Source organism: Pteropus vampyrus, unplaced genomic scaffold (genome assembly GCF_000151845.1).
Source record: "Pteropus vampyrus isolate Shadow unplaced genomic scaffold, Pvam_2.0 Scaffold42, whole genome shotgun sequence".
Classification (NCBI taxonomy): Eukaryota; Metazoa; Chordata; class Mammalia; order Chiroptera; family Pteropodidae; genus Pteropus; species Pteropus vampyrus.
Genome location: NW_011888823.1, coordinates 3973753 through 3990555, shown reverse-complemented (window position 1 = coordinate 3990555; position 16803 = coordinate 3973753). Strand labels below are relative to the sequence as shown.

The 16803-nt window shown below is 55.3% G+C and overlaps 1 protein-coding gene across 1 annotated transcript in view; it reads left to right on the top strand.

The window, feature by feature from the left end:
* Positions 1–11258: 11258 nt before the first annotated feature.
* The window catches only part of RUFY4 (RUN and FYVE domain containing 4), a 17704-nt gene continuing 12159 nt past the window's right edge, over positions 11259–16803 (top strand). Inside the window, exons 1-7 of the mRNA XM_011358691.1 lie at positions 11259–11304; positions 11422–11525; positions 12696–12821; positions 13156–13262; positions 13580–13723; positions 14197–14266; positions 15417–16064. Of these exons, the coding sequence (XP_011356993.1) occupies positions 11259–11304; positions 11422–11525; positions 12696–12821; positions 13156–13262; positions 13580–13723; positions 14197–14266; positions 15417–16064 (1245 nt within the window). The remainder of the gene's footprint in view (positions 11305–11421; positions 11526–12695; positions 12822–13155; positions 13263–13579; positions 13724–14196; positions 14267–15416; positions 16065–16803) is intronic.

Here is a 16803-nt window from a genome sequence, read left to right as displayed (position 1 = left end):
CGCAGAGGTAACTCTAAGACACACCCCGTCCTAGGAGACACGAGACTTGTCGGCCAACTCTGGCTCATGGGTTCCCTTCGCCAAACTCTCCTTAGAATGCACTGAGGTCTAGGATACGTCTGTCCCACCCACGTCTCCTGTCTCCCTTTCAGTCAGGGTCAGACTTACTGGTGTAAACCAGTCGAAAGGCTCTCCCAGCCTCCCCTGCCTCCTTCCTTCCACTCAGGCATTTCCCCTAATAAAATCTTTACACGTTTGATCCCATCTTGTTTCTCAGAGGACTCAGACAAATACAATCGCTCAATAACCATAACGACGGCAACAACAGCTACCCTTTATTAAATGCTATCAATATGCCCCGCACTGTTCCAAGTACTTTTAAGGGCAGCAGAGGATACCAAGGTACAGAGAGGTTATGTAATATGTTCAGCAATGCACAGCCCTGAAGCGGGAAAGCCGGAATTGAATTGTTTCATTCCAAAGGCCACTGATATAACCACTGCTCCATACTGCCTCCTCCATAAGAGAGATGCCATCCATCCCTGCCTCCTCCTTTTAGGGGGAAGAAAGAGGGTGGAAAGGGGACTTGAAACTTCTAAGGAGTGGGCAAGAGAGACTCACAGGAAAAAAAAAAAGAGAGAGATAGAACATGAGAGAGATTTAAAGAGAGAAAGAAGGCGGAAATGAGACAGAGGAAACTCGGAGAGCCAGCTCTGTCCCCCAAAGAATCCTGATCTTACAAGCAGAAGCGTCTCCCCTCCCCAGGGCAGGGAAGGGCTGAGCTATTGGACCAAAAGAAGCAGAAGGGAGAGGAGAATGTGGCCCTAGAGCACTTTCCAACCCCACCCACCTCTTGCGTCCTTGGCCAACCACCTCACGATTTGCCCCCTCAGGCATGTGACTAGGGTGTGCCAGAGGTGCCAGCCAAGGAACTCTACAGCCGGGCTCCTCACAGCACCAGGTCCCAAGAATCTCAATCCCTACCCACCCGCTCCATTCCCCATGCTCCAACCCTTCTAGGGCAAGGCCCGCAGACCTAGCCCGGGTCTCAGGGTCTCAACAAAGCCAGGCCTGTCCCCTGCCCAGTCTCCATGGGAGTGACGTCTGGGCTGAGCAGCAGGTGAAAGTGAGCCAAAGGGACATGGCAGAGAGCCAGCCGTACCTCCTCCAGGTGAGCTCTCAGCTTAACTCCTGGCCTGCCAAGCCTGAGTTCTTGGGGCTGCTGTTTAGGGAATGAAGGTGTTGGTGGAGGTGAAGTCAGGGACAAGGAAGAGGAACCAGCTTCCAGGGGGAACCCCTACACACACACACACACACACACACACACACACACACACACACACACACACATTTGGTCCAGACACGTGGGAAAGACCCATCAGCTAGCTCCAGTCACCCCACACTCACCTGTCATCCATCCTCCACCCTGTGCCAGGGATAGCTTCAAATGCAGACTCTTCCTGCTGACTGACCCTCCCAGGGGCTCTCTATGGCCCAAATAAGTCCAGAGTCCAAACTCTTTAGCCCAGCATTCAAGGCCCTCCTCATGCTGACCCACCTCTCTTCCAGCCTCTGATCTAGCCTCTTCCCCTCCTCCCTGTACTCCAGCTCCCTGAGCGCGCCACGCTTCCGCGCCCCCGAAATGGCCTTGCCTCTCCTCAGTGTCAGTGAACTCCTACGCACCTCGCAGGACCCAGTTCAAAATGTCCCCTCCTCAAAGACGGCTTTCCAGATTGTCCCAAGCTGAACAGGCCACTCCCTGCTCTAGAACCAGGTGAGACCTGGTACAGGCCTTCCTGCACATCGTCTCACGATGGTGTGTTTGGATGTCACAACAGAGGAGGAGGACTCACTGGGAAGAACCAAGTGTGTGTGCATGGGACTTGGCAGAGGGTGGGTAGGAGAGAGGAAAGGTGATGGATACAAGGATGCAGGGTGGATAGGTAAAAGATAAGATGGCGGGTGGATGGAAGAACAGATGAGTGGAAAGGCGGATGAGCTGAGAAGAAAGACAAATGAGAACTGAGAAGCTTGCGCTGGGTGCAGAACCAACAGGTCACATAGGACATCTGGGCCCCTTTGCCAGAAGGCTCTGAGGGTCCACCTGGCCATTCTTGATGAGCATGGTTTCAGCTTTGGCAGAAGGAGTAGGATGAAATGGGGTTTGATGGAGACACCCGGAAGTTCCTGAAGAGGAACTTCTGGCAGGAATGCGAAGAGGAGCTGAGCAGAGGCAAAAACTTGTGTTGAGGCCAGAAGACAACCCCGCCGGCCTCCTTGTGCCTGCTGCCCACTGCCGGCCCCAGCTGATTCCCAGGGTCTTATCTCCCTTCCCACTCTCTTCAAACCTCAAAAAGGCCTTCTGTCAGAACATTCTTACCAACCCCGCAGAGATCCTATTTGACCTTCAATCATGCCTGAGCTTGAGCCAGGGGGTCTCATCCTAGCTCCCATCCCCACACCCATGCCCACCCCCCAATGGGTGTCCAGAGGAGCTCGGGCCCAGGTGGACTTCCAAGGTCAAGAGATCATCCTCATCTTACGTCTGGCCTCCACCTGGGTTCTCCCTCCTTGTCTGGGGTCTCTAACTGCCCCACTCTCATCATCATCCATCCATCCCTTAGGCAACCCTGAATGGGCATCTATATGCTGCACATCCTTTGCTAAGTTCCTGGGATACAAACTTCATTCGGCTCTGACCTGAAAACACTGGCTCACAGACAACCTGGGGAGACAGACTTGTGAACAGATATCACCAGAAACACCCCAACGCTCTCTTATCCTTGGCCAGAAAGGAAGCCTAAAGCTAAGTCCACTCTACCCTCTCTCCTTGGAGTAGGTTGGAGACTCAGCTTTATGCTCTGGACTCTAGGGCTACTCAGGCTGAGAGAGAGAGGGGCTGGCCAGAAGCACCAGGGCTGAGGTCTCTACGGGGAAGGGCGTCAACTTAGAGATCAGAGCTGGGACAGTCAGCAAGGAAACCCTGAACCTCAGTATCACCTGGGTGGGTTCCCTTTGCTCCCTACCACTCGGCTTCTCTGCGGACAGCAGCCTCTGCTTCCCACTCGCAGGTTGCTGCCCCTCCAAGGGCTACTTTAGCTTGTCTGCCCTTGGCACCATACTCTGTCCTGGCACCAGGGGCCTTTGACGAGCTCATACATCAAACAAGAAGGCAGTGGCTGGCTTCCTGCCCTTCAGGAAAGAGGGAAGGACCAGAAGGCGTGGCTGTATCCCCAGCCTCACACCCTCCTGACCCCCGCAGGAACCCAGGCCCACCCCCAGAGAGTGAGTAAGGCTGAGAGAGGTGGTCAGCTGACCCTCATCCAACCCTACTCCAACTCGACCTCTAGAGCTTCTTCCTCCTTCCCCTCCTACACTTGAGCCACACATTGGTTCCAGGGGAAGGTGCACAAAATGGGAGAATCGCTACAAAAGGATATATTAGGACGTTAGAGATTCTTTTCTCTTTCCCCAGAATATCACTCGTCACCCGTCCCCGGCCCCTTACCAAGATACCTGAAGCATTCCCTGAAGCACTGCCTGACTCTTGAGATGCTTAGGCCTTCAAGAGACACCCATCAAAAGAGAGGGGTGAATCTACCCAACAGAAATTAGAACGCAGGACCACCAGAGACATACACTATTCATAGCAGCCCTATTTACAATAGCCACCGGAAAGAACCTAAATGCCTGTCAGTGGCAAAAACTGATAAATAAATTGTGTATCGTCACATGGTGGACCACTATCCAGCAATGAGAAGGAAACTCTACAACTACATGTAAGAATATGGATGAAATTCACAACCATAGTGCTGAGCAAAAGAAGTCAGGCACAAATTATATACGACGCGCTCCATTTATAAGACGTTCTATGCAACAGGCAAATCTATGCTGGTAGAAGTTGGGATAATAAATAACCCTCAGAGGGGAATTAGTGACCGAAAACAGACAAGAGGAGGATTTCCAGGTGCAGGCATTTCTCCATTTCTTGACCAAGTGCTGGGTACATGAGCACGTGGATGTGTTCAGTTTGTGCCCTTTCCTATATTTATTAAATACTTCACTAAACTCGAATGGAAGGAGGCCTGATGAAGCCCTATCAGCTAACATCTTTGTAAGATGAAGGTATCGCTTTCGCTTTTCCCTCCCACTCCCTCTCACCCCACCTCCAAGTCCTGTGTCCCTTCTCCCTCTGAATCGGTCTTGGCCTCACCGAGCCCTCCCCACGGGCCCTGCCGCCTCTCTAACCCAAACACCACCATCTCTCACTCAGAGGACTGACCAGATCTCCCTCGCCTTCCCCCAGGTCTCCCTGCTTTGCCTCTCACCCCTTCCCATCCATACACACACCGCATGGATGTCAGGGCTCATGGGGAGCCGGGAGCAGAGAAAGCCTTTGTGAAATTCTCTAAGAGCTCTCGATTCTTCTCCATCTCGAGACCCTCAAGGGCGCTGTTCCCACCGCCCAGAATGTTGTCCTCACTAACTTCTACTTGCATTTCCGCTCCTTGCTTAAACACCACTTCCTCCATCTCCCAATCTAAATTCAATCCCTCCGTTATCTCCCATAACATCCTTTACTTCTCCATAGCACTGTCCAACAGCGCCTTGATTTGTGGAATCACTCGTTTGCACTGTGTTCTGTTTCTCCCACGGGAGCGTCACCCCCTCCAAAGGCAAGAACAGAGGCTGTCTGCTCTCCTGCTCTGTCCCCAGCTCCTGGATCAGACTGGGTTAGAGCAGGTGCTCAAAAAATGCTTGTCGACTAAAAGACTAGATCTTAATTGTTCCCACCACACACACACTAAAAAAGATAATGTGACATAATAAAAGTGTTAGTTAACACTATCATAGCAAACCTATCACGATATACAAATGTATCAAATCCGCATGTTGTACACCTTAAACTTGCACAGTGTTCTATGTCAATTTTATCTCAGTAAAAATAAAAATTTGAAAATACATAAACTTACAATGAAATAAATTCAATTTAAAACTGAGGTGATAAATATTTGAAAACTCAAAACAAAACAAAAAAAAAAATGCTTGTTGAATAAATGAATGCCCAGGCCCCTCTGCTCACAGGCAGCCTTTGGGGAAGAGACAAGTTGCCACTGGGAATGGAACTCCCACATGTCTGGGGTCAGGACACCTGGGTTGTGGTCCCGGCTCTGCCACTCACTTGTGTGGCCTTAGGCCAGTCACTTTCCTCCTCTGGCCCTCAGTGTGTTCAATTGCAACATGCAGGGATTGGAGGGATCAAGACCATGGGTGGGCTCGAGGGGTCACGTGGCATTATGTGTGTTTGTATGGTGGCTGTGTGTGCGTGTGCTTGCCCATGCCCATTTCCCTAGCAAAAGCAACCATAGCTTTCATCAGGTTCTCAAAGGGACCCACTAACCAAAGTTTGGACCCACTAACCAAGATCCTTTTCAGCTCTGAGAGTCTATGATTATAATAACTAGATAGAGAGAAGGAGGAAGCAATTCAACCACAGCGGAGGGCATTAGATTAAAGGCCAGAATTCCCATAGGGGTGTAGGACCCCACAACAGACATGCAGGGAAGGCTGCAAGACCGGGCCTCCTGAGAGTCTCGTAAATTCAATAGGGCTCTGGGCTATTGGGCAGAGGCCAGATGATCTGACCCCAGGGACTGGTTTTCAGAGAGAGGAGGCAAAAGCAGCCCGGAGAGTCTCCTCCTCTCTGTTCCCGCCACCGCCCAACAAGCACCCACTTGTCTTGGGATATGGCAGAGAGTGAGGAGGCGAGGCTGGCACCTGGAGATGCCCTCCAGGCCCCTTGGCGCCCAGGTCAGAGAAGGTTTGGCGGGAATGCTCAGGAGAGGTGCCAAGCCCCACCTTCCCTTCTCCCGAGGCTGGCAGGCTGGCGTGTGGGGCCAAAGGACAGCTCAGCACGTATGGCAATAATGGGACCCTGAGGAGGCCACCCGAGGGGTGTGGGGCCACACCTCCAGGCTCCGATAATCCAGAGCTGGGGTTCAGCGGCTTGGGAGCCAAGGTGAGCAGCCCTCCTCAGAGCAAAGTAGAGGAGCAGGCCAGGGAAGGGGAGAGGTGTGGGCCTGAGGGGACCTAGCAAGCCAGCAGAGAGAGGAGGGCAGTGTGGTCTGTGCAGAGGACAGTCTGCTTTAGGGGGCGAGTGGGGGAAGAATGTAATAGGGGGGAAGAGGGTAATATGGCCAAGCGGGGAGGGGGCCACCCAGAGGGGAGAGAAGAAGAGAGAGGCTGGGGGCAGGGACAAGAGATATGAGCACAGCGTGTGACCCAAGAAGAGGAGCTTGGCCTGTGGAATGGGGATGGCAGCTCGGGGAGAGGGGGGGAATGGCCTGTGGCAGGAAAGGTGGCATGTCAATGGCAGGACTGTCAGTGGGAGCGCCCTGGCTGGGAGCCCAGACGCCTGAGTAGCTTCTAAGCCCTGAATTCTGAGGGGGGCTGAGAGCCCAAGAGATGTTTATTCACCACAAGAACTTGGTAAAACATCTCTAGTAAGGTGATAGACAGCCTGGCTACTCTTTCCTGGATCACTGAAGTCTCCTGAGAGTTGCAATATGAATAGGGGGTGGTGGGGGTGGCGGGGAGCTGTAGAGAGAGCAGCCAGCAACAGCACCCCCCGCTGGAGCCAGAGGTAGGGGGCAGTGGGCATGGGCTAGAGCTGGGACCGAGAGTGTCATCCTGCAGATAAAGGAGGGAGTGAGTCATGGGAGACTGCCAGGCTCTCTCAAGAGGCTGCTCAGAAACCAGCTCATCCGAATGCAGACAGACACTCGTCCCCATCCCTGTCCCCATGGCTGTCACACACCCACACACACACTCCCCCTCCTTCTCCCTTCTCCTGGATCACCCACCTCCAGTGCCCTGGCTCCTTTCCCCCATCTCGGTCAACTGCCTGTCCCTCAGGTGGCCCACCTGGCACCTACCCCACAGTGGGCTGCGTGGGGAGCGGGAAGGTAAGGAGACAGGGAATCAAGGAGCCCCGCCAGCAGAGAAAGTAGTCAAGAAGCGTGTGAGACGGAGGCAGATGAGAAAGGAGGACTGTGAACTCCCGTTCCCCCGAAACCTTCTAGGACAGAGGATGGTTCGTGAGGCTTAAGGCAGGGGAGGAGCCTGGACGACCTCCGGAGAGGCCCCGCGGTCCAGGGGTTCTGCCATGCTACCTTCCCTCTCTGGACTCTCTGCCCCTTTGCCAAGACAAAGCAGCAGCCATCTGAGAGGACCAGCCAACACCCACAGGCCTCACTCTACCCCCAGGGCCCGAAGCTAGGCTCAGGTCGTCCTCAGAATCACACCTGGGCCACCGGCCACTGCAAGGGCTCAGGCAACAGCTATGCCCCACACTTGTCCCTCACCATGGTCTGTCACCATGGTGATGCCCTGGGCTAGAGCTTAGGAAGGACAGAGAGTTTCATACTGCTATGCCTGGCACTGTGGAGTATGCCCATGAATATGCCATTATTCATGGCCTGAGGGACAGCCAGTCAAGTGGAGCAGAGGGGTCACTTCAGACACACACACACGTGCACACACACACACATATTTCTCTTCGCTGGCTGCCCCAGTGAAGGGGGAGAAGGCGGCTGGGATATGGTCGCAGGTACATTTTGAGTCGCCCAAACTCTGTGCGCCCAGGTAGAGCGACACAAGACCCCAGCATAATCCAAATTCCGCACAGCAGACAAATCTTATGAGGCTGCAGCTTTCATAGCCCCCAAACAGGGAAGTCGGCCGGGATTATGCTGGGAGCCCAGAGCAAGGTTATCCAGTCCTTAGTGACTCCAAATATCTCACGTTCCTCCTCCTGGAAGAAATCCAGTGCCCACATCTGTACCAGGCCTGGTGCTTCCTGGACAGACACCTCCACCAGGGTAAACACCAGCCTCCCAGCACCAGCCTGTCCCCACCCCTCTGGGTCCGTTTCCCACTTGCAAGGATCGAAGACTTACCCAGAACAGAGGATGCAGGAGTGAGGGTTCAGCCGCTCCCAACATCCTCAGGTCGGTCCTTGCTCTTGTGGGGTCCTCCCTGCCTCAGAATGCCCCCTCCCTCCTGGCTACAGAGCCCTAGTCAGGGCCAACAGTCACGGCTCCCAGGAGGGACGAACGGTCAAGTCCTGGACCAGCTCAGGGGAAATTAACACTTTCACTGTCTCCTCAGCACTCCCAGCCCTGCCCCTCTTGGGTGGCTCCTAAACCTCACCTGAACTATTCACCTTTTTAAGGGTCAGATCCTACATCACTCTCCTCTCTAGGGCACAAGAGACCCAGGGGAGACCTCAGCCTAACTCTGTGCCTTACGCCGGACCTAATCCAACCCGCGCCCCTGGGGCAGCCTGCCCTTGCTGCCCACCCCTCCAAGGCCTGACGGGCACTTTCCTGGCGTGGCTCCTTACCTATCTCAGGTGAACTCTGCTTTGCCACAACCCTCTCCCCATACCCATCCCCGCAGCGCCCTACCTGAAGCAGGAGCCGCCTGCTCTCGGCGTGGGCCGAAGCCCGGGGCTCCCAGCACTGCGCCCGTGCCGGGGCCGGGGGACTCCCCGGGGGCTGGGGGCTGCTGGGGGGCCCGGGCTCCAGCGCCTCGCAGCACACCAAGCTCACCGTGCAGCCCATCCGGCCCGGCACCCGGCAAGCCGGGGCCAGGGGCGGGGGAAGCGGATGCCCCAGGAGCTGGCCCGTCCCCCAGCCCAGGGCGCCTCCGACGTCTGGAGGGGGGTGGCGACGCCCCCAGCCCGTCCCCTCCCGAAGCCTTCTCCCGCGGCACCGCCAGGAAGTGGGGGGAGTATGGGGCCCGACACGGGGCGGTGACACGGGAGCCCTGACGCAGCCAGTGACAGACGGAGACTTGAGGGCGGGGGGCGTGGGGAGGAGCGACAGCAAGGGTCCCGGGAACGGGGACCGCGGACCTGCCGAGTCTGAAAGCGCGAGAAAGAGACAGACGGCGCGAGAAGAGGCAGGAAGCAGATAAGAAGAGATAAATGAGGGCGAGGCGGGGAGTCGGGGACAAGGACAGAGAGCGGGGATGGAACCTCTGCACGGGGCAGACCAAGTCCCAGAGAGGGAGAGACAGGCCCGGGGCCACGCAGGAGCGCAGAGCCGGGCGCGTGCCGAGTTCACACGCGCTTCCCGTGGGCTGGGAAACACTAGTTCTCCCGGGGGCCTGCTGCTTTGTCCTCTGCCCCACGTAATAGCCCTTGGGGCGCCCTAGCCTAGAAAAACAAGGACCAGGCAGTGGAAAGGCCCCAGCCTCACCACGGAGGCAGAGCACAGCCAGGGCGGAAGGGCCACAGCTCACCTGGGCAACGCACCTGGCCCATTTCTGGAGACAGCATCTCCCCGGCGGTCACTTCCCTCCTTCTGGGAGTGAGCGCCAGGACCGAGAGGATAGCACCTGCGACCAGTACTCATGGAGACCCCCTCAGAAGCCCGAAGCAGGGGGAAGGAAGGAGACACGTGGTGGGACCCTTGCATTCTCCTCCCCACCTGTATCACACTCGGATCAAGTGACTTTGAAAACTGGCGGAACTAACCGATGGGCAGCATCCCAGCCTCATTGTGCCACCTTGTGTCGATAAGGGAGAAAGACAAGAGCAAGTGGCGGCTGTGAGAAGGGAAGGAAACTTGCACAGCAACAATTGCCGCAGTCACCTGCCGCAATCACCTACCTCAATCACGCCCCCGGCCCTGCCCACCTCCCCACACCCACGTCCCCTCACTCCCAGCCTCCACGCCCCCCGCAATTCCCGCGAGTCTGTGTTTGGCAAACAACTGAATCTACCCTCATTTCATCCATTCTTCCCCTGTGCTGCCACTCCTCCCCTACAGTCTTCTGTTCCTCCCACTCTGAGCAGGGTTCCCCCACCCCACCCCCGCCCCGCCCCCTCGCTCCCCTCCCCGGGCGCTGGGCTCGGCCTGAGTCACCTCCCAGGCAGCAAACTCTGGGAAGGTTGTGCAGAGCCCATAGTCACAAGTGGTGGGTTCAGGCTGCAGTGCCCTCTCTCCACGCGGAACCAGCCAGGCCTTTCCAGGTGAGTAGCTCCTGGGTCTGGGGGAGGCTGGAGAAGGGAAATGGTGCCAGGAGCAAGGGGCCAGGGACCCCGGATGGATACGAGGGACAGGCGGAGCTGCATGTAGGTGTTCATGGATCTCATAGACGGTCCGGGCCAAAAGGGACATCATAGACCCTACATCCAAACTCTTGGTCTATGGATGGGGAAACTGAGGCCCAAGAAAAGTGAGAGATGTGCCCAAGGTCACACGGTGAGTTACAGGACCAGAATGGAGACCCAGACCCCTTGACCCCCAACTCACTGAATGAATGCCATACCCCACCCGCCCTCCCTCACTCACTCTCATTTCCCACTCCTGCCCCCTCCACCCGCCCACTCCCAAAATCCCACAGCCACAGCCTGGGAGGCAGAACACCTGGATTTTCACTCCATGCCTGGTCCTTACTCCAGGATCTCAGAATAAGCCCTCTGGCTCTCAGGGCCCACAGTATTCCTCTCTGAGCCCCAGGACCCATTGCGAGGAGAACAAGCTGAGATTCAGCCAACCGAGAGTGGCAGGGAGAAAGCCAGGTGCCCTGCTGCCCACGCGTCCCCGCATTCAGGCTCAGTCCCAGCTCTAGGGCCTTGCCCTACTTCTGCCTCCCTCTCCTCGAAGAACACACACTTTCCGCTCAGCTGGGGCCCAGGAAAAGATGAGAATGTGTGTCTCAAGGGTGATGACTGCTTTGGCAAGGCTCCCCATGGGGAAGAGGGTGACATTCCATCAGCCCAGCATCCACAGGGCACGAGCAGTAACGGGACCACTCACATCAAGTCAGGGCCGAGAGCACAGGCCCTATGGGCGCACAGACCTGAGTTCAAATTCTAGTTTCATCACACAGCTTTGTGACGTGGGAGAAAAGACTTACCCAATCCAAGCCCCCTTTTCACCTCGTGTAAAATGGAGTTAACAATCCCCAAAGGTTGTTGTGGAGACTGAATGAGGCAAAGATGCCAGACCCCCAGAAACTGCTCCGTAAATGGAGGCCACGCCATCATCTTTCTGCAGTGGCCTACGAGAAAGAGCTGGGATTTTTATCCTACCAGTTAACCCACTGTGACCCTAAAGATGCTGTATCCTTTCTCTAGGCTCTGATTCTTCCTTTGTGTATGCAGAGAATTGGGCAACTGAACTCAGAGGCTCCTTCCTGGGCTGGCCTTCCAGAGCCACAAGGAATCACGTCATTTTCAAATACTCATGGCAGAAGAGGGGGTTGCCCTCAAGGTCACCAGGGACCTGAAAGGTGAGTATGTCCTGAGAGATTTCTGGAACTGAACTGAAGGAGAAGTGAGACGTCTCGGGAGCATCTCCCTCAGAGCCCTCACTCCCTGATGTCTGATGTCCGCCATCTTCCCCACAGCTGCTGTCTCTGCCATCGTCCAGGGCTACAGGGGCGGACGGTCAGTGACAGACGCCAGTGCTGAGCTGCACAGACTCTGTGGCTGCCTGGAGCTGCTGCTGCATGTGGGGCCCTCCCCTCCCCTCTCCTTCCTCCCCTCGCCCTTTCCCCCCTCTCCAGGCCCAGATAACCAGGAGGGCTTTCTCAGATACTGAGGGAAGAGCCACGGCCTCCCTTCGCTACCACGCACTGCCTTATCCTTCTTAGTCGGCAAGTCCTTCCTGACATCTAACCTCCCTCCTGGAGGCTGTCACTGTAACCTGGGAGGTGAGGTAGGGCAAGGCTGAGGCAGGGCAGGATGGGGCTGGGGGCAGCCACCCTGCTCTGAAGACTAAAGTTTCAGAGGTACAGATGTCCCAGGGCTGGCCCTTCCTGATGCTGGTTAGAGCCCTGATCATAAGCCTTTACATGCCCACCCGATTTAATTCTCATTCTAACCCCCTGAGGTGTTTGATAACCTGCCTACCTCCCCCCACATACACACGCATACCCTTCCAACTTCTCTATGTGTGTGTGTGCGTGTGTGAGAGAGAGAGGTTTGTGTGTGTGGTATGTGTATGTAGTGTGCATGTGTGAGTACGCCCTCCGTCCGCTGCCCCCTAGTCACACTGGTCCCTGTGATCTTCTAAGGCATCTCAGGAAACACATCCACCTCAGCCCCTTTGCACTTGCTATTCTTTCTTCCTGGGATGCTCTTTCCCAGAAATTTGCATGGTAGATGTGAGTCATACCTCCTCAGCAAGGCTTTCTCTAACCGCCCTAATCTAAATTTTTAACGCACATGCGCACCACACATACACATCGTGCACTCACATCCACCACACACACACATCGCACATACACACGCGGGTACGCACCATACACTTTCTAGTCCCTTTCCCTACTTTGCTTCGCTTCTTAGCAGTCAGCACTATGGAACATAGTACATGTCTTACTTATTCAGTTTGTTCGTTGTCTGTCTCCCCTACCAAGGTGTAAGCCCACAAGTTCTGTTTGTTCGTTGCTGTACCCCCATGGCTTAGAAAAGGGCCTGGCTCATAGTAAGTGCTCCTTAAGTTCTTCTGGAATTAGTGAGACCCTAAAGGCTCAGAAAGATCGAGCAGCTTGCCTCTGGTCACAGAGCCAGCGCCCAAAGCCGGTCTGTCCGCGTGAGCCCTTCCCCCTCGTCGTGTAGGAATGCAGGGTGGGTCTCGGAGGGAGCACTCCTACACATCCTTTCCCCGTCTTGTTCCCAGTTTGACCAGAAAGAGCAGAAGAGCTTCCTGGGACCTCGGAAGGATTACTGGGATTTCCTTTGCTCCGCCCTGTGGCAGCACCGAGGAAACACGGAGCCAGCCCGCTTCGTTCTCTCGCAGGACAAGGTATCCAGGGGCCAGGGTGCAGGCGGGCTGGCCTCAGCACGATGGGGCCCTGCCACCAGGCCCTTGACGGGGATGGCTCAGGGGCTGGGGGACACAGGCCTGCCCAAGGCCCCTTTCTCACCTATTCCAGCTCCACTGACCACAGGCCCTCTCGCCTGGTCCTCATCGCTCATTAGCTCTCAGCACCCCTCAGCCGCCCCCTTTCCTCCCATAGCCTCAAGTCCCACGGCACCCTTTCTCATTAACCACCTGTTCCCATCTCCTCTCTCCCTCGGCTGGCTGAGTTGCCTCTGTCTTGACACCACCCCCACCTTGCCCCCTGGGCACTTTGCAGCTGAAGACCCCTCTGGGAAAAGGTCGCGCCTTCATCCGCTTCTGCTTAGCCCACGGGCGGCTGGCCGAGTCCTTGCAACTCTGCCTCCTGAACCCCGAGCTCACCAGGTAGGTCATTTGGGACATGCTCCTACTCACACATCTGAGCCCACCGTCCCTCCTTTGTGAAAGACCCCCCTTTCCTCTCAGAGTAAAGGAGGGTTTAATATCAAGGACTACCAACATGAAAGTCAAGGAAGAACGAGCAGAAGGGACGTTAGAAACCCAGGCCTGGTATCATCATGGTGCTTAGGCCTCCTGCTCCCCAAGGACCACCACCCTGCCTAGGGAGCCATCACATTATGGTGTGCAGTGGATCCTCTGAGGTCAGGGGTGGCAACAACACCAGGGCCAAAGGCCAAAGGTGTTGATCGCTGTTCACACAGGGAATGGTATGGCCCACGGAGCCCTCTGGTGTGCCCCAAACTCCGGGAAGACATCCTGGACTCTCTCTACGCTCTCAATGGGGTGGCTTTCGACTTGGACCTGCAGAGACCAGACCTGGATGGGGCCTGGCCCATGTTCTCAGAGTAAGTGGATGCAGCATGAAGGGAAGCCTCTTTAAGCGCCTACTGCCAGTACCACCCGTCCCATCAAACATCCTGAGCTAGCCCCGAGCTCTCAGCTTCCAGCCCCATCTATGTCTCTCTCCTTCCTTGCTCTGTGAGCCCCCGATTCTCTATTTTCCTAGCCTTCTGGTTTCCCAGTATAATCTCATGACGTCCCACAATGCTGCATAGAATACACACTCACTAAAAAGTTGTTGGGTGTCTGAGGTTGAGGGTTTGAAGGACGAATGAATGGTGGGATGCTGGGATGGAATGGATAGCTGAATGGAAGGTGAGATGTATGGATGGATGGAGGGGGGGTGCATGCATGAAGGCGGGAGAGCGGGAATGCAGGAAAGGTGGTGGGATACGTGGAAAGATGGGTTATCCTGCATCGGAGGACCAAGCCACTGCTGGGGAGTGGCCCAAGGTCCCCTTGCCTCTTTTACTTTCAGGCCTCGCTGCTCCAATTCCAGCTGGACCCGGGGAAGAAGACCCAGAAAGTCCAAAGATTCCCCAAAGGAGGTGCTTCTGCCTGACCTTCACTCTGCGTAGTCTCTTCTCTATCTCTGCTGGGACCCCGAGGTTGACCAGTAACTGAATCCTAACCCAACTAGATAGAGAGGCCAACATGTGGGCCTGGGGACTGGGGATCCACAGAAGTAAAGGCTCATATTCCTAGGATGGTGGGGATATTGGGAAGAAAAAGGGACCACTGACACCATCTATAGGAGCCAGTGGGGCCCAGAAGAAGAGGAGGTGCTGGGGAGGGTGAGCAAAAGCTTGTAGGAAACAGACCAGGGAAACAACCTCTGCTGGACAATTTGCAAATGTCTCAGTTCAGTTCAGGGAATGATTGAAGAACAAGGTCGCCTGGTTCAAATCTCAGCTCCGGCCCTTACTAACCATGGTCCTCAGGCAAGCTACTTGTCATGCTTCACGGGGAGATTGTGAGGATGCATCGACACATGTGTAGCACAGAGCAAGGCTCCTGCCACGTGCTCTGTAAGTGGTAGCTTGCAGTTAGCATCATTCCAGGAGCTTACTTTGTACCCCCACCAGCTTCGGGGCACAAGGTGCAGATACTACGAAGACTCAGTCTGTGACCTGAAAGTCCAGATCTGTTCAGGGAGACAGATCCTAAAGGAACACCTTGCAACATGACATATGAAGTGTAATGATGCAGACATGCACAGGACAATGTGGGGCCCAGAAAAGGCTTCTTGGCAGAGGTGACTCTTAGCTGGCTATCGGTCCATCTAACCTTTCACCACAATCCTACAAGGCAGGTATTATTATTCCCATTTTGCAGATGAGAAGACACCAAAGAGTCAGATCCTGTTCCCTAAACTTAACTTTTGTGCTCTGCGTGGAAACCAGATCCATGCGGAAGATCGATGTGGAGAAGGGAGAAGGATGTGAGCTCGGACTGAGGGAGGAAAGGGCGTTGAGAAGCACTGCTGCTCTCTGACCAGATCAAAGCTGGGGCCTCGGATCAGACCACCTGGGGTTTTAACATTCAGATTTCTGGGCCCTCCTCCCATGTCAGTGGGAGGGCCCAGGAATCCACATATTTAACAAGCCCATTGCATTAGGGATCTGGCCTCTCCCATGAACCAGGTCAGTGAATTGATACTGCGAGGGAATATAATGGGGTTTGGGGACCTCTCTGCAGATCTCAGCTCTACATGGAGACTCCAAAGGAATCCAACCAGAAGAGCCACACACCAGCCACGCCAGCTGTCCACGAGATGCACCAGGGGAAGACCGGTTGGCTGGACTCCCCAGGCCTCAGCAACACAAGCATCTTTCTCCTTTTTTGGAAAAGAAGAGAGAAGATCCCAGGAGCCTCAGAGCCCCCCAGAGCATGTGGGAACCAGAGGGGGAGGAGCTGCAGCAAGACCAGGAGATGGGAGCCCCAAGGATGGGGACCTGCCTAGAGAACTCAACACCCTATGCCCAGGGGCAGCGAGAGGGAGCTGAGGGGGTGCTGAAGGAGGTGAGAAGGACAGAGAGTGAGGGCAGAGGCGTTCTGCTGAGTGCAGAAGGTCAGAGCACAACAGTGGGGACTCATGAAGGAGGCGCAGAGTGGGGTCATGTCCAGAGGCTGCTGGTTTCCGGCCCCAGAGGGGTGATAGAGGATTCAATGTCAGGGAGCGAGCAGAGGTGGGAGGTGCCTAGTATTCTGAGGGAACCCCGGGTCCTCCAGAGCCTGGGAACAAGGGAAGGTTCCACCACGGAGAAGCCACAAGAGCAAACAGGAGTGACCAGTGTGACGAGGACAGAGGAGCAAGCGGAGGTGGCCTTGCAAGATGTGGTCAAGGTGAGAGCAGCTGAGCTCTGTGCTTATTCTCTCCTCTCTAAACTGACCCACAGACAGGGGTCTTCAGTGGTAATCTGGAGGCCACTCCAGCCACAGATCCACTTTTATTGGCCCACACAAGGTTATTATTATTTGAAGATGCCTTTTGAATGCCATACATTCTTCAGTTTGTCACAGTCTCCACCTCTCTCTGTTGTCTCACAATAGGCCCACTTTATTCATCAATACCGCCTGCCTAGCCCATGTAGTCATTTGAGTTTGAGATCCCTTCCCGACAGTTCTTCAGGGAAGTCACTTGTTCTCAGATTTTACAGCCCTCATTATCGGCAGGTTTCTCCCCAATATCTAAGTTCTACTGCTGCAGATGCTTCTCCTGGAGATTACCCAGGATTGCTCTTAGGACTTCTTCAGCCTCCTCCCTAACCAGAGTCTTTATATCCTTGAGCTTTGTAACTTCCAGCCTTCAATGAAGGAAGAAATAGTGGCTCCAGGCTCACCCAGTGGCAGAGCCAGGCATTACACGTCCCAGAGCTGTCCTTAGTCCCTCCCCGCACCTTATAGCTGCCTTGCACGGCCTGAGGTCTCATGGGGATGTTTGTGTGTCAGGTCAGTCCCTGGGCTGGGGTCTCTGTCCTCCTTCTCCAGCTTCCCTTTCCCTTCCTTCTTTTCTCTTTCCCCCCAGAGTCTCAGACACCAGCTCCAGACGACCAAAGAGCAGGCCCAGCACCAGGAGCAGCTG